The 26,819-nt window shown below is 36.6% G+C and overlaps 1 protein-coding gene and 1 non-coding gene across 2 annotated transcripts in view; both read right to left on the bottom strand.

Annotated features, from left to right (window-relative positions):
- FAF1 (Fas associated factor 1) overlaps positions 1–26,819 on the bottom strand; it is a 496,086-nt gene that overhangs the window by 310,128 nt on the left and 159,139 nt on the right. Inside the window, exon 5 of the mRNA XM_066269224.1 lies at positions 7,185–7,276. Coding sequence (XP_066125321.1) covers positions 7,185–7,276 — 92 coding nt within the window. The remainder of the gene's footprint in view (positions 1–7,184; positions 7,277–26,819) is intronic.
- Positions 10,704–10,811, bottom strand: LOC136332746 (U6 spliceosomal RNA). The gene has a single exon (XR_010730898.1). It is a non-coding gene; the product is annotated as a U6 spliceosomal RNA (small nuclear RNA).

Below are 26,819 nucleotides of genomic sequence, written 5' to 3'. Positions count from 1 at the left end.
TCTCTGATCACAATGGCATGAAACTAGAAATCAACCACAACAGAAAAACTGAAAAATACTCAAACACTTGGAAACTAAATAGCATGTTATTAAATATCAAATAGGTTAACAATGAGATCAAAGAAGAAATAAAAAAACTTCCTAAAAACGAATGATAATGAGCATACATCAACTCAAAATTTATGCAACTCGGCAAAAGCAGTCCTAAGAGGGAAGTTCATAGCATTACAGGCATACCTTAAAAAGCTAGAAAAACCTCAAATAAACAACTTGACCCTGCATCTAAAAGAACTAGAAAAAGAATAGCAAGTAAAGCCCAGAGGTCATAGAAGGAAGAAAATAATAAAGATCAGAGTGGAAATAAATGACAGAGGCTAAAGAAACAATACAGAGGATCAATGAAACCAGGAGCTGGTTCTTTGAAGAGGTAAAAAAGATTTATGAACCTTTAACCAGACTTATCAAGAAAAAAAAGAGAGAGGACTCAAATAAATAAAATTAGAAATGAGAGTAAAGAAATAACAACTGACAACAGAAATACAAAATATTATAAGAAAATACTATGAAGAACTGTATGCCAAAAAACTAGACAACCTAGATGAAATGGACAAATTCCTTGAAACATATAATCTTCTAAAAATTAATCTGGAAGAATCAGAAAACCTAAACAGACCGATTACAACAAATGAGATTGAAACAGTTATCAAAAAACTCCTGGCCCTGGCCGGCTGGCTCAGTGGTACAGTGTCGGCCTGGTGTGCAGGAGTCCCGGATTCGATTCCCAGCCAGGGCACACAGGAGAAGCACCCATCTGCTTCTCTACACCTCCCCCTTTCCTTCTCTGTCTCTCTCTTCTCCTCCCACAGCCAAGGCTCCATTGGAGCAAAAGTTGACCCAGGCGCTGAGGATGGCTCTGTGGCCACTGCCTCAGCTGCTAGAATGGCTCTGGTTGCAACAGAGTGATGCTCCAGATGAGCAGAGCATCGCCCCCTGGTGGGCGTGCCAGGTGGATCCTGGTCGGGCGCATGCAGGAATCTGTCTGACTGCCTCCCCGTTTCCAACTTCAGAAAAATACAAAAAATACAAAAAATAAAATAAAAATTAAAAAAAATTAAAAAACTCCCAAAAAAGAAAAGTCCTCGGCCTGATGGCTTCACAAGTGAATTCTGCCAAATATTCAAGGAAGAACTAACTCATATCCTTCTCAAGCTATTCAAAAAATTCAAGAGGAAGGAAGACTTCCAAGCTCCTTTTATGAGGTGAGCATAATTCTGATTCCAAAACCAGGCAAAGACAACACAAAGAAAGAAAATTATAGGCCAATATCCCTGATGAATTAGGTGCTAAAATCCTCAACAAAATATTAGCAAACTGGATACAGCAATACATAAAAAAAAAAAATCATACACCAATGATCAAGTGGGATTTATTCTGGGGAGGCAAGGCTGATACAATATTCGCACATCAATCAATATGATTCATCACATAAACAAAAGGAAGGAGAAAAACCACATGATAATTTCAATAGATGCAGAAAAAGCATTTGATAAAATCTAGCATCCATTCATGATCAAAACGCTCAGCAAAGTGGGAATACAGGGAACATACCTCAACATGATAAAGGTCATCTATGACAAACCCACAGCCAACATCATACTCAATGGGCAAAAATTAAAAGCAATCCCTTATAATCAGGAACAAGGCAGGGGTGCCCCCTTTCACCACTCTTATTCATCAGACAGTTGTGTCCGTAAAGTCATGGTGCACTTTTGACCAGTCACAGGAAAGCAACAAAAGACGATAGAAATGTGAAATCAGCACCAAATAATAGGAAAACTCTCCCAGTTTCATACCTATTCAGTGCATTTTGAAGTGGGCTCACGCAGATTTTTTTAGGGCTCCTTAGGTAGCTATCCCGTATAGCCTCTACAGACTCATCACTGACTGATGGCCTACCAGAACGGGGTTTCTCCACCAAACTGCCGGTTTCCTTCAACTGCTTATCCCACTGAGTAATGTTATTCCTATGTGGTGGCACTTCGTTATAAATGCGCCGATATTCACATTGCACTTTCGTCACGGATTCGAATTTAGTGAGCCACAGAACACACTGAACTGTCCTCTGTACCATACACATCTCGACTGGCATGGCAGTGGGCTGCTCTGCAGTATACACGTTGTTATGTCATCATCTGTACATGCGCACATGCTGCCACATCATCCTACAGAAACTGGGAGGGTTTTCCTTTTATTTGGTGCAGATTTCACATTTCTATCGTCTTTTGTTGCTTTCCTGTGACCAGTCAAAAGTGCACTATGACTTTACAGACACACTGTAGGTTCTGGAAGTTCTAGCCACAGCAATCAGACAAGAAAAAAATAAAAGGCATCCAAATTGAAAAAGAAGTAAAACTATCATTATTTGCAAATGATACAATATTGCATATAGAAAACCCTAAAGTCTCAGTCAAAAAACTACTAGACCTGATAAATGAATTCAGCAAAGTGGCAGGATATAAAATCAATACTCAGAAATCAGAGGCATTTTTATACACTAACAATGAACTGTCAGAAAGAGAAATTAAAGAAGCAATCCCCTTCACCATTGCAACAAAAAAAATAAAGTACCTAGGAATAAATTTAAACAGGGAGATTAAAGACTTGTACTCGGAAAATTATAAAACATTGATAAAATAAATCAGGGAAGATACAAACAAGGGGAAGCAAATACCATGCTCATGGTTAGGAAGAATAAACATCATTAAAATGTCTATAGTACCCAAAGCAATTTATAAATTCAATGCAATACCAATTAAAATACCAATGACTTACTTCAAAGATATAAACACATATTCCAAAAATTTATAAGGAACCAAAAGAGAACATGAATAGCCACAGCAATCTTGAAAAGGAAGAATAAAGTGGGAGGTATCACACTTTCGGATATCAAGTTATACTACAAGGCCATTGTACTCAAAACAGCTTGGCTCTGGCATAAAAACAGGCATATAGATCAATGGAACAGAACAGAGAATCCAGAAATAAACCCACACCTTTATGGATAATTGATATTTGACAAAGAAGGTAAGAGCATACAATTGAGTAAAGACAGCCTCTTTAACAAATGGTGTTGGGAAAATTGGACAGCTACCTGCAAAAAAATGAAACTAGACCACCAACTTACACCATTCACAAAAATAAACTCAAAATGGATAAAAGACTTAAATGTAAGCCATAAAACCATAAGCATCTTAGAAGAAAACATAGGCAGTAAGCTCTCTCGCAGCAATATGTTTGCCGATTTATCTCCACAGGCAAGTGAAATAAAAGACAGGATTAACAAATGGGACTATATCAAACTAAAAAGCTTTTGCACAGCTAAAGACAATAAGATCCGAATAAAAAGACAAACTACACAATGGGAGAACATATTTGACAATACGTCTGATAAGGGGTTTATAACCAAAATTTATAAAGAACTTGTAAAAACTCAATACCAGGAAGACAAACAATCCAATCAAAAAATGGGCGAAAGAAATGAAGAGACACTTCTCCAAAGAGGACATACAGATGGCCAAAAGGGATAAGAAAAAACGCTCAACATCACTAATCATTAGAGAAATGCAAATTAAAAACACAATGAGATATCACCTCACACCAGTCAGAATGGCGCTCATCAACAAAACAACACAGAATAAGTGCTAGCGAGGATGTGGAGAAAAGGGAACCCTCCTGCACTGCTGGTGGGAATGCAGACTGGTGCAGCCACTGTGGAAAATAGTATGAAGATTCCTCAAGAAATTAAAAATCAAACTGTCTTTTGACCCAGCTATCCCACTTTTGGAATATACCCCAAGAACACCATAGCACTGTTTCAAAAGAAGAAATGCACCCCCATGTTTATGGCAGCATTGTTCACAATAGCAAAGATCTGGAAACAGCCCAAATGTCCGTCAGTGGACGAGTGGATTAAAAAGCTTTGGTACATATATACTATGGAAAACTACTCAGCCATAAGAAATGATGATATCGGATCATTTATAACAACAGGGATGAACCTTGATAACATTATACTGAGTGAAATAAGTAAATCAGAAAAAACTAAGAACTATATGATTCCATACATAGGTGGGACATAAAAATGAGACTCAGAGACATGGACAAGAGTGTGATGGTTACGGGGTGGGGGGGAGGAGAGGGAGGGGTTTGGGGGTAGGGAGGGGCACAAAGAAAACCAGTTAGAAGGTGACGGAAGACAATTGGACTTTGGGTGATGGGAATGCAGCATAATCAAATGTCAAAATAACCTGGAGATGTTTTCTCTGAACATATGTACCCTGATTTATAAATATCACCCCATTAAAATGAATTTAAAAATGCTGAAGTTATTACATTGGTCCAGGAAAAGGATAGTAATGGCCTGGGTTAGAAGTTGCAATAAAAATACTGAAAAGTTCCCATCATTGAGATGTATTTTAGAGATTAAATCTATAGGATTTACCAATAAATTAGGTGTTGTTTTAAATGTGAAAAAATTGATGCCCACATTTTTGGATTTAACACTGGTTATATAGTGCTGCCATTTACTGGGGAAGACTGTTGAAGAAAGGGCAGGGAAGATAGAAAAAATCAAGAGTACTATTTTAAATTTGTTAAGTTAAAGATGCCAATAAAGTATGCAAATAAAAAAGTGAAATATTAATTTGGATATGGAAATTCATAGAAGTATAACCTGGAAATAAAAATTTGGGAACAATCAGAAAATTAACATCATAGGAATAGCAGAAATCACCTAGAGAAAAAAAAATACACAGGAATAAGAAACTGAAAATCTTATTGATAATAAAGACTATGTTCAAATATTAAAATGTATATAGCTTTAAGATGTTTTCAAAATGATGCCTTTCTCTTCACAAACTGCTGAAAATTTCATGCAAGATTGATCATACATAGCCCTGGCCGGTTGGCTCAGCGGTAGAGCGTCGGCCTGGTGTGCGGGGGACCCGGGTTCTATTCCCGGCCAGGGCACACAGGAGAAGCGCCCATTTGCTTCTCCACCCCCCACCCCCTCCTTCCTCTCTGTCTCTCTCTTCCCCTCCCGCAGCCAAGGCTCCTTTGGAGCAAAGATGGCCCGGGCGCTGGGGTGGCTCCTTGGCCTCTGCCCCAGGCGCTAGAGTGGCTCTGGTCGCCGCAGAGCGACACCCCGGAGGGGCAGAGCATCGCCCCCTGGTGGGCAGAGCGTCACCCCTGGTGGGCGTGCCGGGTGGATCCCGGTCAGGCGCATGCGGGAGTCTGTCTGACTGTCTCTCCCCGTTTCCAGCTTCAGAAGAAAAAAAAGAAAAAAAAAAAAGATTGATCATACACATAGGTTTCTCAAAAAATGAATAAATGATAGAGCTATGTAAACTAATGCACTTTGGTGTTTTATTTCTGCTAAAAATTTGCACTTCTCAGTCAGCAGTTCTTTTTATTTTTTAATCTACATTTCAACTTGTAGAGTCATACAGCACCAGGGGTCAGCAAATGATGGCTTCTGAGACAAGTCCAGCCCACTGCCTGTTTTTATATGGCCTGTTAAGTTAAGAATGTTTTTACATTTTTATATGGTTTAAAAAAATTCAAAAGAAGAGTATTTCATAACATGAAGTTACATAAATTTCAAATTCTCACTCTTTTCCATATGGCTGATGGCTCCTTTCACTCTGTGACAGCAGAACAGTGCAGCCGCAGCAGAGACTAGCTGGCCCACAAAGCCTACAGTATTACTACCTGACTCTAGACAAAAAAGTCTGCTGACCCTGAATACAGCACATCACTAACTTGGTACCTAAATTTATATATATCTTGCCAACATGAAATTCCTATAAATATCTTGAAATATCCAACATCTCCATATATCAAGTGAACTCACACATACTAGTATTTATGAGCACAATGTCTACCAGAAGCCATGGATGGATGGATGGATGGATGGATGGATGGATGGATGGATGGATGGAAAAAAGATAATTATTTCCACCTTAAACATCTAAACTTTAGAGTTAAGTCGTTTCTTTCTATCTCTCCCCATTCTCTATCAGAAAAAGGAAAAATGTGTGAAATATTTTAAACCTAAGGCTGCTACTGAATCCTTCAGAATAGTAACAACTTCTTTAAAATTGCAACAGTTTTTAAAATTCTTAAAATATCATTCAATCCATGCCCCTGCTAATGTCCAAGTAAACAAGAAAGACTCTTACCATTTAAATTTTCCAAGATTAAAATTTTTCCTATTATCTTTGTTCTATAATCAATAGTTGGCATACTTATATGGACCATGTATGACTTCTTTCAGTCCAATTAGTAATTGTTTAGTAAATTATTATCCCAGAACACTTACACCTTCTGAGGTTTGAAAAAAAGGCGGGAGCTCTCAAAAACTGTCAAACTAACTCCTATAAAATATAAAAGATATGCCAAATAGTGTTTTCATTTATATACCAAACTTTTTTTTCTTAAGTGAGAGGAGGAGAGATACAGAGACAGGCTCCCGCATGCAACCCAACCGGGATCCACCAGTGACCCCCGTCTGGGGCCGATGCTCTGCCCATCTGAGGCTGCTCGCAATCAAGCTCCGTATTTATTTTAGTGCCTGAAGCGAAGGCTCCATGGAGCCAATCTCAGTGTCCAGGGCCAATGTGCTGGAATCAATCAAGCCATGGCTGCAGGAGGGAAAGAGAGATTAGAAAGAAAGAGAAAGGTAGGAGAAGCAGATGGTCACCTCTCCTGTGTCCTATGACTGGGAATTGAACCCAGGATTTCTACATGCCAGGGTGATGCTCTACCGCTGAGCCAACCAGCCAGGGCTATATACTGAACTTTGTAAAACTGTTTTGGTTTACCATAAAGATGTGTTAGCTTGAAAAACATTGCTGATTTTTTTAAAACTAAGTTATTCCCAAAGTTACCCCTGTCATATGTAACAACATTAATAAAAACCCATTTTTATACATTATTTAATCAACTAAACTTTATTTTTAGGCAATTTAAAAAACTGATACTGTATGGGGCCAGGTGGGTACTTAAAATATTGTGAGAGCCACTTGCTAAAGTATATGAGAACCAGAATGCTGTATACCTGAAACCATTACAGTATAATACTGAATGTGAACTGTAATTGAAAAAGAAAAAAAAAAGAAACTCACACTGTCTTCCACATCTCCAGTCTTCCAGCCTTTTAACAGCATTTTAGACACAGGTATCTGAAGTTCATTTTCTAGAATCTGTTTAATCTCTCCTGTAGAAATAAGAAGAAATCAAATATTACTAACAAAAGCCCACTTGACCATGAGTTAAACTATATATATATATATATATATATATGTAAATATTCTATATATTTTACAAAATTCTGTTTGCAAATACTTTGTAAAAAAATTTGTACTTCTCTTTGCCTGTAATGTCTTTGGTTTTGGTATTAGAGTAATGTTACATAAAATGAATTAGAAAATACTTCATTTTTCTCTATTTGTTAATGATTGCTAATATTTCTTGCTTAAATATATATTATACAGACTTTACCAGTGAAGCCATCTTGGCTTGGGCTTTTTTATGGGAAGGTTTTGATTGTTGACTCAATTTGTATATTAGATGTAGAGCTATTCATATCTTTGTTTCTTCTGTTAGTTGTGACAACTTGTAACTTTAAAATAATTAACTATTAAATTTACTGACATAAATTTGTTCTTAATGTTGCCTTAGAATCTATTTAATGAAAGTAGGTATCATTCATTTTCAATATAAATGTGTTTTCTCTTTTGTTCTTACTCATAGTAGCAAGAGAATTATCAATTTTATTAATATTCCAAAAAGGAGCTTTAGTTTGTTCATTTTCTCTACTATGTAGCCACTGTCTGCTTTACTGTTTTCTATGCATGTGTTGTATAATTGTTTTTCTTTTTGGACTTTGAGTTCAATTTTTTTTTTAATTTAACAAGTTTTATTATGTATGATTAACAATATAAGCTGCACATATTTAAAATCTACAATTTTATAAGTTTTGACAAATATATTCACACTGTGAAAGCACCATCATGATCAAGAATATGAACATACCCACCGACCCATCAGAAGTTTCTTATGCCCTTTGGTAATTGAAGTCTTCCACACCACTCCCTTCTCATCTCTAGGAAACCAGTGACTTGACTTCTGTGACTATGAATTACTTCAAATTTTTTAGAGTTTTATATAAACGAAATTGCAGAATGTATTTTTATAATCTGGCTTCTTTTTGCATTGTTGCATGTAACAGTCCATTGTTTTTAATTACTAAGTAGTAGTCTATTGTGTGATTATTCAACAATTTGTTTATCTACCCACTAGTTTATGGACATTTGGGGTTTTCTACAGTTTGAGGCTTTTATACAAATAAATTGCTATGGAAAATAATGTACACATCTCTGATAAACATATGCTTTCATTTATCTTGGGTAAATACCTAAATGAGGAATGGTCAATAATGTATTTTTAACTTTGCAGGGAAAGTGCCAAACACTTCTCCAAAGTGGTTTCTATTGTAATGTGTTCAAGTTCAGTAATCTTTTCTTCTTCAATGTCTAATCTTCTGTTAACCCATCTGGTATTTCACCATAGACATCATGGTTTTTGCTTTCAGACATATGATTTGAGACAGTTTTACATTTTTAATGACTTACAATTTTAAATCTTTCTTCTCTCTTTTTGAGCAAAGAATTACAGTTAGTACAATTGTTTTAATGTCCTTATCTGCTATTTCCAACATCTATGTCAGTTCTGGACTGTTTTTAATTGATTGATTTCTCTCCCTATTATGGGCTGGGTTTTTCTGCACTTTTGTGTGTCCGGACTTTGTTACTAGTGCTAGACTTTGTGAACTTGACCTTGATGGGTATTGAAGTTTTTATTCCTATAGATAACTTGTTGAGTTTTGTTTTAGCATGCAATTATGTTACTTGGAAATAGTTCAATGCTTTTGGATCTTGATTCCAAGATATTAGTTGATACTACCCAAGCACTATTTGATCTGGGGATAATTATTTCCCACTACTTAGACAAGAGACTTCTGAGTACTCTACCCAAAACTTCATAAATTACGAGGTTTTTCTCATCTAGCTGGTGGGTATAGACACTATTCCTGAACGTGTTCCCTCGAAACCTTTTGGGTGGTTTTAGTTGTTTAGAATGAAGCTAAATCTAGTATCTGTAAAGGGGGTGGTTCACTCCCTATTTCTTTTTTTTTTCTTTTTCTCTTTTTTTTTTTTCAAAACAGAGACAGAGAGAGGGATAGACAGGGACAGACAGACAGGAACGGAGAGATGAGAAGCATCAATCATTAGTTTTTCGTTGCGCATTGCGACACCTTAGCTGTTCATTGATTGCTTTCTCATATGTGCCTTGACCGCGGGTCTTCAGCAGACTGAGTAACCCCTTGCTCAAGCTAGCGACCTTGGGTCAAGCTGGTGAGCTTTGCTCAAACCAGATGAGCCCGCGCTCAAGCTGGTGACCTCAGGGTCTTGAACCTGGATCCTCGGAATCCCGGTCCGACGCTCTATCCACTGCACCACCGCCTGGTCAGGCCCATTCTCTATTTCTTAAGTGGAAGCTTTAATCAATGTTTTTAGGATCTTAAGCATTTGAACCATAAATTTCCTTCTCACTACCACTTTGTAGGCATCAAACAAATATTGATATGCCATATTGCCACCATAATTCAGGTCAAAGTATTTTCAACTTTTCTTTGTGATTTCTTCTTTGACCAATGGTTTATTTGGAAATATATTACTTAATTTCTAAATATATCAGAATTTTCTAGGTTCTTTTCAACTTCTATTTTAATTCTATTGTTGTCAGAGAATATACCACACAATTAAAAAAAATTTTTTTTTTTTAATATTTTTTAAAACTCTTGTGCCGAGGGCTGACTTTCAATAGATCGCAGCGAGGAAGCTGCTCTGCTATGTACGAAACCCCGACTCAGAAGCAGGTCGTCTATGAATGGTTTAGCACCAAGTTCCCCAGGAACATGTGTTGCGTGACGGCCGAGGGGGCGGCCCCTTTCCGGCCGCGCCCCGTTTCCCAGGACGAGGGGCTCTCTGCACCGGACCCCAGTCCCCAGGTCCCCACGCGCGATAGGGCACGCCACACCACTGAGGGGCGCGCTGCGGCCCACCGGTGGGGGCAATTTTTAAATTTTTATGACTTGTTTTTATATCTGCACATATCAACTTTAATGAATGTAGCAACTGTACATGAAAAGAATATGTATTTTGTTGTGGTTATAAAGAGCATTTTATACATACATTTCAAGTAATCACATTGGTTAATATGTTGTTCATAGCTTCTTGTTGTTCTGAACATTAATGAGACAGGAGAGTTGTAATTTCCAATTACAATTGCAAATTGTCCATTTCTCAGTTCTGTTTTTACTTCATACTTTCAAAGTGTTACTATATATGTACACATTTAGAACACTTGATTTTTGTGATGAATTTTTTCATAAGTATAAAATTTCCCTCTCCCATTGAGCTCTCATAATTTTTCTTGTCCAGAAGTCTACTTCATATACCATTAACATGATCTACTAAGAATGTTACTAACATAACATTTACATACTTACTGTTTTATGCCACACATGCTTTGATTCATTGCTTCTTCTGACGTAATAAGCAAAAGGTGGGAGGACTACACAAAATATAAAATGCTTCACAAATTTGCATGTCATCCTTGCACAGGGGGCACGCTAATCATCTATGTATCATTCTTTATTTTTTTATTAAGTGAGAAGTGGGGAGACAGAGAGACAGACTCCCGCATGCACCCTAACCAAGATCCACCCAGCAAGCTCACTAGGTGGAAATGCTCTGCCCATCTGGGGCTGCTGCTCCACTGGGAACAGAGCTATCTCAGCATCTGAGGTGAGGCCATGGAGCCATCATCCTCAACACCCAGGGCCAAACTGCTTGAACCATTTGAGCCACTGACATGGGAGGGGAGAGAGGGAAGATGGAGAAGGAAAGGAAGAGGGAGAGCGGTTAGGGGAGGGGTGGAGAAGCAGAAGGTCACTTCTCCTGTGTACCCTGACTGGAAATCAAACCCAGGACTTCTAAATGCCCACCTGACACTGTACTGTTGAGCTAACTGGCCAGGGTCATCTGTGTATCATTCTAATTTTAGTATATGTGCTGCCAAAGTGAGCACTAAATTTTGTTTTAAAAAATTAAAAATAGGACAGAAAAATTTTCATATATTTATCATTTCTGGTATTCATTTATTTGTATTAATCTAATTTTCCAGCTATTATTATTATTCCCTTCCAATCTAATTAACTTCCTTTAACATTTCTTAGTTTTTATTTATGTGAAAAATAAATTTAGTCTTCATTTCTGAAAGATATTTTGTTAGATATAGCATTCCAGCTTGACATTTTATTCCTGCAGCACTTAAAAATATCACCAAATTTTCTCCTGGCTCTCAATGCTTCAGAAAAGTCTGTAGTCATTATTTTTAAAGTCTCTTTCCCTATTTGGAATGTGTATTTGTTTCCTGACCTGGTACTACTTTAAAGTTTTTTCTACTAATGATTTTCTTCATTTTATTATGAAGCACCATGATTTGGTTTGAGTTACTCCTGCTTGGAGTTACTATGCCTCTTTAATCTGTGATCTTATAGTTTATCAAATTTGAATAGTTTTGTGCTATTATTTCTTTAAAATAACCCCTTCAAAAAGCCTCTCTGTTCCCAGGACTCTATTCACACATACATTAGACCACTTCGTATTTCCCTATGGTTCTTTCAGGCTCGATTGTTCTCACCCTCTCCTGTATTTCTGCCACTCATACTTCATTTTGCATTGTTTTTAGTACTATGTCTTCAAATTCACTTATCTTTTCTTCAACAGCATATAATCTGTTAGATCCTCTTGGAAAAAATTTTTATTGAAAATCTTAAATTTTAGCTGTAGGATTTTCATTTGGTTATATTTTAATGTTTTCATTTTCTTCCTCATTAAGTTCTTGATTTCTATTAACCCTTTGAGTAGTGACTTTTTTGTTACCCCTTTGAGTGAGGACATACATGAACATTCATACTACTCAAAGGGTTAAATGCTCAAGTGTATTTATGAAAGCTGTTTTTAAATCTTCTTCTATTTTTATTATTTTTTCCATTTACAAGTATATTTTTAATTTCTAATTTGTCTTTAGTTTATGAGTCACTTTTTGGTACTTCTCCTGTCTATTAGTTTTTAATTGAATGCCAGATTTCATAAAAAGTACATTAATAAGTGTCCATATTTAGTGATTTGCCTTTAGAGACTACAAAAGTTTATTTTGATGGGCCCTTAAATGTCATGCATATCAAGTCTTTTGAGACCTCTTTACAACATTTTTTGGGAGTGGAATTAGGACAGTGATTCTCAAAAGTATAGTTTACAGATTCCTGGGATTCTTGAAACTGACTATACAAAATAATGCTAAGTAAAACTTGACCACAAAGCAACGTAGTGGTGCTAAGCTGAACCAGTAGTCACTGTATTGTCTTTTTCTTCATCACCAAACACTTGGCTTTTTTTTTTAAGTCATGTAGTAACAAAAATTATTAATCAAATCTTAATGCTTTTAATACTGTGTATGATGAAATGGGAAACACCCATGAAGAATATCTGCTTCATATTAAAGTGCAATGTTAGTCTTGAGAAAAAGCATTTGTTAGCATTGTGAGATGAACTAGTTTTTTCACAGAGCATCATTTTTGCTTGAACAGATGACTGCACACTATATTATTCAGACTTGATATTTTCTCAAAAATGAACAGAATAAGCCTGTCAATCTGAGGAAAACTGGTAAAATTTGAGTCTTCAAACTAAAATCCAAATTAAAAAAAAATTTAATGGGGTGACATTGGTTAATAGGGTCATATAGGTTTCAGATATACATCTCTATGGTACATGATCTGTATATTGTATTGTGTGCCAATCACCCCAAATTTTTATATATGCTACTATAAGCCTGATAGTTTCCCAAAACTTAAAATATTTTTCTGTGAGATCAGTTATGATATAAACTGACTTAAGGATATTATAAAATGTAACATGTTAAATAACATTTGGTTGATCTTTATAATAAACTAAACCAATATTTTCTAAATTTACTTTTCATTTTATGATATTATAAAATCAGGGACTTAAAATTAAAAGTAAAGGTATTAAACTAAATTTTAAAATAACAGAATGCTAAATTTTCACTGATATGGTTTCAGATTTTACATTGCAACTAACCTTTAACCACCACCACTTGCCAAGTTTTGGTTCAGCATCAAATAAGACTATAAAAATATTATCTGAAAGGACTATTAAAATACTCCTCCCTTCTCCAGCTATGTATCTGTTTGTGACCACATTTTCTTAAAATACTTCAATGGAAGTAACACATTACAAAAAAGAGAAGTAAATATAACAATCTAGCTGTCTTCTACATCAAGAGATAGAAGAGTTTGCAGAAATGTAAAACAGTGCCCTTTTTCTCAGTATTTTTTATATTTTAGAAAGCTATCTTTCACTAAGAATCTCATTCATGTTAACAGGTAATAGGTTTCATTATTGTTACTTATTAATGAATACTTAAATTTCTCATTTTTAATTACTAATATAAAAATATTTCTCTGGACTCTAATAATTGTTCCACATGTTCAACAGATTCTCTTTCCTCTAGGTCAGCGGTTCTCAACCTGTGGGTCGCGAACCCGGCGGGGGTCGAACGACCAAAACACAGGGGTCGCCATATTTAAAATAATAAATATGTATTTCCGATGGCTTTAGGCGACCCCTGTGTTTTGGTCGTTCGACCTCCGCCGGGGTCGCGACTCACAGGTTGAGAACCGCTGCTCTAGGTAAAAGAAATTTAAGTCTCCTAACCCTACCTATGAACTCAAGAATTTGTCTGGCTTATCCTGTGATATGCACATTACTATTCAGTCAAATATGTGAAGGGAGCACAATCCAGATTTCTAGAGTTATTCCTCTATGTAGCTCTCCTTTCTCTATTTCTCTATACTGTAGAGTCCAGTCATTTCAGCCTTATGGATCTCTTACCTTTTTCTTTTCAACCCAGCAAAAATGTTAGGCTCTGCCTGTGTTCCCTATCCCTAAAGGCTGGTCCATAAATTCCCTCCAGGCAAAAATCAGAGACAACTACAGAGCTTACCTTGTTTGTTTCCGTTTCCTCAGGGGTCACAGGCCTAATCTGTTGCCCACTGTCCAATACCTAAACACACTGTTTCAGATATTATGCCTGTTACTCCTCTGAGGGCAGAAGCAGAAACTCTTGTAATTTCTCATACAAAGTTATTACAGACAAAAATCCCAATGTTTTCCCTGGTTTGAACAGTTCAGGAAAAGTAACCAGTCAAAAATGTAGCTCAGACTGACCAGGTGGTGGTGCAGTAGATATATTGTTGGACTGGGACACCGAGGACCCAGGTTGAGCAAGGGGTCACTCGGTCTGTAGTAGCCTCCCCTCGGCCCCCCGTCAAGGCACATATGAGAGAGCAATAAATGAACAACTAAAGTGTCGCAACAAAGAATTTATGCTTCTCATCTCTCTCCCTTCCTGTCTGTCCCTCTGTGTCTCTGTCTCTTAACACACACACACACACACACACACACACACACACAAATATAGCTCAGAAAAGCATATGAGACCATTACTAGACACATTAATTCTATTTTACAGGGTAATGCTTATCTTTACATTGGAAATTACGATACTTTACATTCATATAGTTTTATATTCACACGAACCAGTTTACTTTATAAATATGGAAAATTCAAATGTTGTGAGTATAAAAACTGTCCTTGCCTTTTGTTTTTAAATAGCAACCTTCTCTAAAACTTCCCAGTTTTTAGTGATGAGGAAAAAAAAAAGACAAAAAAGCCTACCTCAAACCTTAGTCAGCTATTATTCTAAACAGATTTTGGCCTGTCCAACATAGAAATAATTGGCAAAAGGTCATTCTGTTTAGTCTGCTATATTCCAATAAATTGAAAACAGACTTACAAATACTTTATCTGCCAATTAAGGGCCTGAGAAAAATAATTTTATATAACTTTTTATTTTCCTTCAGGTTCCCAAGTTTTAATAAATACATTATCCATATAATTTACTATCTTCTTTCAAGATCAGTTGGAAGAAATTTGTAATTTAAATTTATAGTACTGAACTTTTGTAATTTGTAGAGAACTAAACATGGGGAGTATAAAGAAAATAGTCTATACTGGAAGTATACTAATAATTTCCAGGCAGAATACAGGGTACTGTTAAACTACAATCACACAGAAGAAAAAGCATGTCAGTTCCATCACTTCATGACTGTCACTGAGCCACATCACAGACCCTCTCTGAGCCTCAAATTCCACATTAACTTTTCTTAAAAAAAAACAAACTAAGACTACATACTACATTTCATATTAATTTCATCTAACACCATTTTTTAAATTTGAAAATGTCAACACAAGGTGGCAACGAAAGGTTAAAATTGTCCCCAAAAGAAAATTGAGACAACCTATCTCAAGTACACACAATAAAGAAATCAAAACTGCCACCTACAAGAAACAAATGTATAAAAAATGTCATGTGGGTTTTTCTCAAACACAATTCTCAAAAACAAATTTTCTCTCCTTTCATTCCATTAACATTTTTGTCATGGCAGACAAAATCTTTTACTGCCACTATTCATTTCCTCATTTTAAACATTATAAGACATGAGCCCCTACAAATACTTGTTTCAACTATAAAAGCTATTCTTTTGAGAAAAAAATCAGATTAAGATTTTTTTTTATCATAGGACATATATTAGATTTTCAGGACTAGAAAGAACCTATCTCAAAGGCTGTTTAAAAGCACTTTGAGATATGATTTACCCAAGAACAAGTAGTGACTTAACAGCAAAGACTACAAAGCAAGACTCCATTGCTTTTCCCTCTATAACAGTAGTCCCAACCCCCAGGTCGCGGACCGGTACCAGTCCGTGGGCCATTTGGTACCGGTCCGCAGAGAAAGAATAAATAACTTACATTATTTCCATTTTATTTATATTTAAGTCTGAACGATGTTTTATGTTTTAAAAATGACCAGATTCCCTCTGTTACATCCGTCTAAGACTCACTCTTGATGCTTGCTTCGGTCACGTGATACATTTACCCATCCCACCCTAAAGGCCGGTCCGTGTAAATATTTTGACATTAAACCGGTCTGTGGCACAAAAAAGGTTGGGGACCACTGCTCTATAACATTCTAATCTCAAAGATTCAAAGATGCAGCTCCTACATATCTTGCTGCTCAAATACACATATTTAATAAAAAATATCATTAAGATAACAGCTATAATTATTTTAGAAATCAAAAATACAGTCATGTGCCGTATAAGAAACATTGCAGTCAACAATGAACCACATATACTACAGTGGCCCCATAATATTATAATGAAGCTGAAAAATTCATATCACCTAGCGACGATGTAGCCATAACATCAGGCATAACTTCACACTTGTGGTGATACTGTTACAAATAATCTATGTGCTACCAGTCACATAAAAATGTACCACATATAATTATGTACAGTACATAATAGTTGATAATGATAAAGACTAGGTTACTTGTTTACATATTTACTATACTACACTTTTTATTGTCATTTTAGAACACACTCTTTCTACTTATAAAAAATAGTTTGCTGTTAAACATTATGTCATGTTATAGTGGCAGCAGCCTCATTCACCTCATGTTTACAGTCTCTTCATTGCATTATTTTCCCTGGTGCTTAAGTTCATGTTCTTTTGCACAGTATCATGCTGTACAGCTTGTAGTCTAGGAGTAATAGGTTGCTATATCTTATAGCCTAGATGTGTGGTAGGTTATACCATCTAAGTTTGTGTAAGTACATTCTATGATGTTTTTACAATGACAAAATTGCCTAAACCTATTTCTTAGAATGTATCCCCACTCTTAAGCAGTGTATGTCTGTAGGTATGTGAATATTTGGGGGGTCTGAGACAAAAGGATTCCAGAAAATGCCGCTAATTTTTACAAAGTCATTTACAGTGTGTTATGGGATCCTATAGGACTTGAGATTATAGCCAACAATGCATACAAACACTCTATAAGATTGCTCTAATGGCTGGTGTTTGTGAGATTAAGTCATCTTTTTTTTCCCCAAAATTAAATGTTAACCTTAACATTGAAAGAAATCTAAAGATTGTAATTAATAGATAAGGGAAGTATGTATTTAAAATAACTTCACAGGGTGCAAAAGTTCTGGTCATTTATGAAACAAAGATTATCAAACAATTTTCACTAGTAATTGTGTTTTCTTTTTTTTAAGTGAGAGGAGGAGAGATAGTGAGACAGACTCCCACATGCACCTCAACCGGGATCCACCCAGCAACCCTGTCTGGGGCTGGTACCCAAACCAATTGAGCCACTAGGGGATGGGAAGAGAGAGAGTAGAGGGAGAGAAGGAGATGGTCACTTCTCTTCTGTGCCCTGGAATCGAATCTAGGATGTCAACAATGGAGTGCAGATGCTCTACTCACTGAGCCAACTGGCCAGGGCTATAAATGTGTTTTCTATTTACCTCTTTGTTTCTTGTATTGTATAAAGCCTTTGCCCAAATAAATACACTCTGTACTTGTCATTCATACAACAAATTGTTTTGTTTTGGCCCTGGCCGGTTGGCTCAGCGGTAGAGCGTCGGCCTAGCGTGCGGAGGACCCGGGTTCGATTCCCGGCCAGGGCACACAGGAGAAGCGTCCATTTGCTTCTCCACCCCTCCGCCGCGCTTTCCTCTCTGTCTCTCTCTTCCCCTCCCGCAGCCAAGGCTCCATTGGAGCAGAGATGGCCTGGGCGCTGGGCATGGCTCTGTGGCCTCTGCCTCAGGCGCTAGAGTGGCTCTGGTCGCAATATGGCGACGCCCAGGATGGGCAGAGCATCGCCCCCTGGGGGGCAGAGCACTGCCCCTGGTGGGCGTGCTGGGTGGATCCCGGTCGGGCGCATGCGGGAGTCTGTCTGACTGTCTCTCCCTGTTTCCAGCTTCAGAAAAAAAAAAAAAGAAAAAAAAAATTGTTTTGTTTTTTAACAAAGTTGTTTTAGGTTTAGTGGAAAGCAGAGTGGACTGAGAATCAAGACAGTAGCTGGCTATTTCCAGGGTCTGATAGGAACTGCTTGTTGAACCATGGTGGTAAGGTTTCTCCAGGTTCTAAGTTTTCAAACATGTAAAATAAAGTTTAAGGTGTCCACCTGTTGATTTCATACATTTGTAAAGAATTATGATTGCCGCCATAATGTTATTAGCTAACACCTCTACTACATCAAATAATTATCATTTCTTTTTTATAGTGAGAACAATTTTAATTGGGTTGTTTGGTTTCTTGTGAGTTGTAGGGAGTTCTTTACATATCAGGATATTAATCCCATATTAAATATATGACTTGTAAAATTTTCTATCATTCTGTAGGATGTCTTTTCAGTCTATAGAAAGTGTATCTTGATGCACAAAAGCTTTTCATTTCGATGATGTTTGATTTACTTACTTTTTCTTTTGTTCCTGTGCTTTTGCTGTCACACACCAATCACTGCCAAACCCAATGTTATGAAGCTTTTCCCTTATATTTTCTTCCAAGAATTTTATATTTTTAGCACTTACTTTTAGGTCTTTGAGGTTTTGGGGGTTTTTTTTGTTTTTTTTAATATCACATACTGTTGGCAAAGTATACAAATTAGTATACTGGGAATGGTAATTTAAACTATTAAGACTTCAATGAAGAGTAATTTAGCAGAATTTACTTAAAACTTTAAAAATGTGCATGTCCTCTTACACAGAATTGCACCTCTATGAATCAATATTAAGACAAGTAATTACTAAGGTTCAACAAAATTCACTGCAAAATGTTACAGTGAAATATCAGGAATGGAGGGGAATTCACAATAATATAATGACCCAATAAATCATGGTACAGGCTTTAAAAACTGTGTACTTGAAGAGTATTTTAAAACACGTAGCAAGATCATGATCTAATACTATAAGGGAAAAACGACAAAAACATAAGATATAGTCTATCTCAATTTTGATACATATTGAGTAATACAATAGACATAGACTGAAACTGGAAACAAATGCAGCAAAATGTTAACTATAATTTAAAATAGAATTAGTGGCAATTTTTGCTTTTTCACACTTTTGCCCATTTCATAAGTTTTTTACCGTGAACATTATAGCAGAAATGTGATTAGAAATAAAATATTTAAAAACAGAGGGAAGCAATTTCTTTCTTAGGAATCAAGAAAGAAAGAATAAACAAAGCAACTAGTATCTATTGAAATGCTTTTTTCTAAGTGCCAAATTTTAACCATATATATTCAGTAGCAATGGGGAACTAGTTATAGATTTTAAGCAAGAAAATCTAGCAGTGGAGGAAAGAACTGAAAGGGGACCAGAAAAGATGAAACCTATTATCAGCGGGCATTGAAATATCAAGACAGAAAACAGTGAATTAAACTATATATAAACTGCCTATGTTGGAAATGGAATAAGATTGCATATAAGACAGTAATCTGTGAAAAAGACTCTAGCAATGTGTCTCAAAATGTAGTTCTTGAATCAATGTAATCAGAACCACATGTACTGTTTGTTTTTAAAATAGCACATTTATGGGCCCTATTGCATTACAGAATTAAAATCTAAATCTATGGGATTCAGCCGCCCCACTCCCATCCTTAGGTGACTTTTAAGTGCACAAAATTAGAAACCTTCCTGAAGAAGTTCTATAACTGGTAGAACCTGAGGATGAGAGGGATGGAAAAAGAAAATAAACATTTAGTTCTCAAGCCTGTTTGTACCAGCTCCATGCTGTTGCAGACTACCCATGATCTGTGGCTGTGCCACAGAACTGGTGCTTCATACAACTTGAGGTTAACAATTACTTCTGCCTGCCTGACCAGGCAGTAGTACAGTGGATAGAGTGTTGGACTGGGACATAGAGCACCCAAGTTTGAAACCTCGAGGTCACTAGCTTGAGCGCGGGGTCGCTGACTTGAGCATGGGATCATAGACATGACCACATGACCACTTGCTCAAGCCCAAAGGTCACTGGATTGAATGAAGCTCAAGGTCGTTGGGTTTGACTCCCAAGTTGCTAGTTTGAGAAAGGGGTCACTCTGCTTGGCTGTAGCCCCCCCACCCCAGTAAAGGCACATATGAGAAAGCAAGCAATGAACAACGAAGGAGCCGCAACGAAGAATAGATGCTTCTCATCTCTCTCCCTTCCTGCCTGTCTGTCCGTATCTGTCCCTCTCTCTGTCTCTCTGTCTCAAAAACAAACAAACAAAACAATTCTGCCTAAAAGTGGCTTTCTGTCATACTACCTGCTTAATTTGTCCTTTTTGGTTTATATTTTATTGACCCCTAGAGCTGCTTACTACAGTAAGAGTTTAATAAAACAAATTTTAACACCAAGCTTATTCTTAAGAGACTAAAATAGCACCCGAAACACATTAGAAATACAAAGAAATCAGAAGCTGGACCTGACCAGGCGGTGGCGCAGTGGATAGAGCGTCGGACTGGGATCCGAAAGACCCAGGTTCGAGACCCCAAGGTTGCCAGCTTGAGCGCAGACTCATCTGGTTTAAGCAAAAGCTCACCAGCTTGGACCCAAGGTCGCTGGCTTGAGCAAGGGGTTACTCGGTCTGCTGAAGGCCCACGGTCAAGACATATATGAGAAATCAATCAATGAGCAACTAAGGAGCCGCAAACGAAGAATTGATGTTTCTCATCTCTCTCCGTTCCTGTCTGTTTGTCCCTATCTGTCCATCTCTCTGACTCTCTCTCTCTCTCTGTCTCTGTAAAATAAATAAATAAATAAAAAGGTGGTGCTTATAAGGAAAGAAAAGTAGTAGGGCTAGAAAACTAAAATAAGACCAGATATAAAAAGGCCCAAGTGTGTGCGCACGCACTAAGCTAATGCACTTGAATTATCCTAAAAGGGTACAGTTTATGAGATGAGATCTCATTCATGTATATATTCCTGTGACATCATCACCACAATCAAGATGAAGAATATTGCTATCACCACGAAATACTGCCCTGTGTTCCTCCTTGTTGCCAATTCCCTCACCTATCCCTAACTACTGGTAACCACTGATCTGATTTCTTTCACTGGTATTACCTTTTATTTATTTATTTATTTTTAATTTTTTTTTATTTTTTTTATTCATTTTAGAGAGGAGAGAAAAAGGGGGAGAGAGAAAGACAGAGAGGGAGAGAGAGAGGAGAGAGAGACAGAGAGAGAAAGTGGGGAGGAGCTGGAAGCATCAACTCCCATATGTGCCTTGACCAGGCAAGCCCAGGGTTTCGATCCGGCGACCTCAGCATTTCCAGGTTGACACTTTATCTACTGCACCACCACAGGTCAGGTGGTATTGCCTTTTGAGAGGGTTATATAAAAGGAATAATACAGATTCCTTTTTGTGTCTGGCTTATTTCACTAAGCATAATATTTTGAGAATACATCATGTTGTTAGCTGTATTGGTACTTTGTTCCTTTTTATTGTTAAGTATTATTCCACTGCATGGTTATACCACAAGTTGTTTATCCCACTCACTAGTTGATAGACGGAGGTGTTTCTAATTCGAGGCCATTATGAATAACACTGTTGAATATTCATGTACATGTCTTTGTGAGATATATTTTTATTTCTCTTGAGGAAATACCTAAAAATAGAATTGCTGGGTCATATGGGAAGTACATGTTCTAATTTATAAGATCCTACGAAACTGTCTTCAAAAGTGTAATTACCATTTCAGATACCTTTCATGAAAGTTCCAGTTGCTCTGCATCCTTATAAGCCCTTGGTGTTGTCTTATTTAATTTTAGCTCTTCTAATAGGTGTGCGGTTGTATGTCATTATAATATTTTTTTAAAAATACACACTGCGGTATTTAGTGTTAAAGAAATATCATAGTTGTAATTATTTTTAAATGTTAAAGAAGAAGAATATAAAGAGAAAATAATAAAGCAAATGTGACAAAATGTTAACATTTCAAACTTTCCTAATAACTAACGGTGTTGAACATCTTTTCACATAATTATTTTCTCCCCATGTCTTCTTTGATAAAGTGTCTGATAGAATCTTGGTCTGTTTTTTTTATTGGGTTGTTTGTCTTCTTAAAATTAAATTTTAAGAATTATTTAGATATCTAAATAGAAGTCCTTTATAAGGTAGAGAGTTTTACAATACTTTCTCCCAGTCTTCAGCTTATCTTTTAATTTTCTTAAAAACGTCTTTCAGAGAGCAGAGTATATAATTTTGATGAAGTTCAATACTTCAATTTTTCACTTATACTTTGTGTTTTCTGTGTTCTATCTGAAAAAAATGGAAAAACTTTGCCTAACCCAAAGTCACAAGATTTTGTAATACATTTTACAATTTTAACTCATACATGTAGGTTTGTGAATTATTTGGGATTAAATTTTGTATATAAGGGTTAAGGTCTTCTTCTTTGAGGTTAATGGTATATGGGTTAAGGTTCTTATTTTTGGCATTTGGTTATCAAGTTGTGCCAGTTCCATTTATTGAAAAAAGTATCTATTTCAAAACTGATTTAACAAGTATATGTTAAATCTATTTCTAGATTCTCTATTCTGTGCCAATGACCTATTTGTCTATCTTTTTTGTCATACTATATTATCATTACTGTCTTGGCCCTGGTCGGTTGGCTCAGCGGTAGAGCGTCGGCCTAGCGTGCGGAGGACCCGGGTTCGATTCCCAGCCAGGGCACACAGGAGAAGCGTCCATTTGCTTCTCCAACCCTCCGCCGCGCTTTCCTCTCTGTCTCTCTCTTCCCCTCCCGCAGCCAAGGCTCCATTGGAGCAAAGATGGCCCAGGCGCTGGGGATGGCTCTGTGGCCTCTGCCCCAGGCGCTAGAGTGGCTCTGGTCGCAACATGGCGACGCCCAGGATGGGCAGAGCATCGCCCCCTGGTGGGCAGAGCGTTGCCCCTGGTGGGCGTGCCGGGTGGATCCCGGTCGGGCGCATGCGGGAGTCTGTCTGACTGTCTCTCCGTTTCCAGCTTCAGAAAAATGAAAAAAAAAAAAAGGCCAACAACATACAATGGAGAAAAGAAAGCCTCTTCAACAAATGGTGCTGGGAAAACTGGAAAGCCACATGCAAAAGAATGAAAGTCGACTATAGCTTGTCCCCTTGTACTAAAATTAATTCAAAATGGATCAAAGACCTAAATATAAGACCTGAAACAATAAAGTACATAGAAGAAGACATAGGTACTAAACTCATGGACCAAGTTTTAAAGAGCATTTTATGAATTTGACTCCAAAGGCAAGAGAGAAGTGAAGTCAAAAATAAATGAATGGGACTACATCAGACTAAGAAGTTTTTGCTCAGCAAGAGAAACTGATAACAAAATAAACAGACAGCCAACGAAATGGGAAATGGTATCTTCAGACAACAGCTCAGATAAGGACCTAATATCCAAAATATACAAAGAACTCATAAAACTCAACAACAAACAAACAATCAATCCAATAAAAACATGGGAAGAGGACATGAACAGACACTTCTCCCAGGAAGAAATACAAATGGCCAACAGATATGTGAAAAGATGCTCATCTTCATTAGTTATTAGAGAAATGCAAATCAAAACTGCAATGAGATACTACCTCACACCTGTTAGATTAGCTATTATTAACAAGACAGGTAATAGCAAATGTTGGAGAGGCTGTGGAGAAAAAGGAACCCTCATTCACTGTTGGTGGGAATGTAAAGTAGTACAACCATTATGGAAGAAAGTATGGTGGTTCCTCAAACAACTGAAAATAGAACTACCTTATGACCCAGCAATCCCTTTACTGGGTATATACCCCAAAACCTCAGAAACATTGATACGTAAAGACACATGCAGCCCCATGTTCATTGCAGCATTGTTCACAGTGGCCAAGACATGGAAACAACCAAAAAGCCCTTCAATAGAAGACTGGATAAAGAAGATATGGCACATATACACTATGGAATACTACTCAGCCATAAGAAATGATGACATCGGATCATTTACAACAAAATGGTGGGATCTTGATAACATTATACAGAGTGAAATAAGTAAACCAGAAAAAAAACAAGAACTACATGATTCCATACATTGGTGGGACATAAAAATGAGACTAAGAGATATGGACAAGAGTGTGGTGGTTGGGGGGGGAGGGTCGGGAAGGAGGAAGAGGGGAAGGGGGAGGGGGAGGGGCACAAAGAAAACTAGATAGAAGGTGACGGAGGACAATCTTACTTTGGGTGATGGGTATGCAACATAATTGAATGACAAGATAACCTGGACATGTTTTCTTTGAATATATGTACCCTGATTTATTGATGTCACCCCATTAACATTAATAAAAATTTATTTATAAACAAAACCAAAAAAACAAAAAGAAAACTTGGAACTAAATTATTTTCCCATGAGATAAAAAGAAACAAAGAACAAAACAAAAACAAACAAAGAGAATGTGAAAATAAGTATGTGAATGAGTATAGAATAACAGAGGCAGGTACTGAGATAGCATGAAAGGAGGGAAGGGTAGCATGAATAATCTGTCACCGGTGAAAAAAAAAGAGATTCTATTTACCTTTCAACTAAATGAACACCACAACCCCAACTATACTGCATATTCCTCATTATTCCTCCAGACACATCATCATCATTCCTGTCTCTCTGCTTTACTTTGCCTAGAATACACTTCCCCTCACTTTGTCCACATGACATATTTTGACTCATATTACTTTCATAGACTGATCCCTCTCTGAAATCTTTCCTAACAAACCCATAACCCTAATTATTCCCTCCCCATTCTGTAAAACACCAGCTAAAATTGAATTAATTGCTCCTTTTACAATATCCTCACAGAAATTGTAAAATTGGAAAGATCTTGGTTTTGACTCTACAACTCAGATTTTACAAAAGTCTTTGAAATTTACTTCCTAATTTCAGCAGTAATTGCAAAATGTGAGACCTTGGAAAAGTAAAGTGTTATTACCTATTATATCCATTATTGTATATGTTTATTCCTTTAGAAAAAAAACTTTTAGAATCTTTAAAAGGAAGAATAAAAGATTATAGGGAAGTATCAAAGAAGAGACAGAGACGAATGGTAGAAAGATGTTAGAAAATAGTCTAGTTTCTGATCTTCACTTGCTTAAAAGATAAGACAACAAAGGTGACATAAGAGATAAAAGTAATTGAGAGAACAGTAATTTTAAATAAAGTGAAGTTTAAAGGCTTCCTATAAAATAGCAATCTTAAACTATAAACACAATTGATAATAGGAAGAAATTAAGAATGACAAAAGGGAAGATACTCATTTTGTTCTCTACATACTTTTCTATTTTAAAACATTTTTACTCAGAGTTCAGTATTTTAAAATGTAAAGCTAAATGCGGGCTCATCTGGTTTGAGCAAAAGCTCACCAGCTTAAGCCCAACGTCGCTGACTCGAGCAAGGGGTTACTCAGTCTGCTGAAGGCCCGTGGTCAAGGCACATATGAGAAAGCAATCAATGAACAACTAAGGTGTCGCAACACGCAACAAAAAGCTAATGATTGATGCTTCTCATCTCTCCGTTCCTGTCTGTCTGCCCCTGTCTATCTCTCTCTCTGTCCCTGAAAAAAAAAAAAAAAAAAGTAAAGCTGAAGAAACACTTCTAATAAATAAATTAAAATAAACTATATATATTAACCACAGTTTGAGATGCTGCTTATATTTTAAAAATGATTTTATATATAATTTGGAGAGTGCATATTGTTGGCATAGAGGAAACAGACACCAGTTTGCAAATGGACCAAAAAACAACACTATTAATGCACCACATTTGCTGTGTTTCCTCCTCAGAAGTACAAGCTACGATTATCATTTCATACTCCTAACATCTGTACAAAGCCAGTAAGATTGCTACTCTTTCCCTTTTTTCACTTGTACAAATAACAAAAACCAAGCTCTTATATAGTGGTTCCTATTCATAAAGGGTTGCTAGGGCACAAAAGGTTCAAGACATGTGCCAAAAATTACATAGTTGATCTGAGTTGCAGTCAAAACCAGAAACTAAGTTTACAGATTCAAGACAAATACTTGTTTAAAATACCCTGAACTACTTTTTCAGGCTCAAAATGCACTTACTAAATTAAATACCTTTACTATTTCCATACTCAATGTTTCTTTTAAACTAAAATGGTATCTAACATAATAAAGGTAACTTTCAGAAATTAGATTAAATATAGGGAAAAAAAAAAAAAAGCAGACTTATTTTTCTGCTATTTTCCAGAAATGAAACTAAGGCTATGTTGAATAAGCCCAGCAAACGTAGGTTTGATGACAGCACTGATTCAACTAATTTTACTGGATAAATATCTGTTTGTTAGGTTAAATTAAATCCTCTGCTAGACCTTAGTTATAATGCACATTAATTCTTATATTCAATATCACAGTACATCACACTAGCTAATAATTTTATAAAAGGACCAATTATTTAAAATAATTTTGAAAATTTATTTAAGGTAAGAAAACCCAGGATTTTGTAATAAAATGAAACTGCAGTAATAAACAAGACACTAAAACCATTAACAGACCAACACAATGACCACTAGGTGTCACTCTGATATAAAGTTCTTGGCTGCCTTTAGGTTTGCTTTTTATACTTTGAGTCTTCCTAGTAATAACATGAAAGATTGCATTATATTTTTTAGCATCTTTTTGCAT

Source organism: Saccopteryx bilineata, chromosome 3 (assembly GCF_036850765.1).
Source record: "Saccopteryx bilineata isolate mSacBil1 chromosome 3, mSacBil1_pri_phased_curated, whole genome shotgun sequence".
Classification (NCBI taxonomy): Eukaryota; Metazoa; Chordata; class Mammalia; order Chiroptera; family Emballonuridae; genus Saccopteryx; species Saccopteryx bilineata.
The sequence above is the reverse complement of the archived record's forward strand: the minus strand, read 5'-3'. Positions and strand labels throughout refer to the sequence as shown.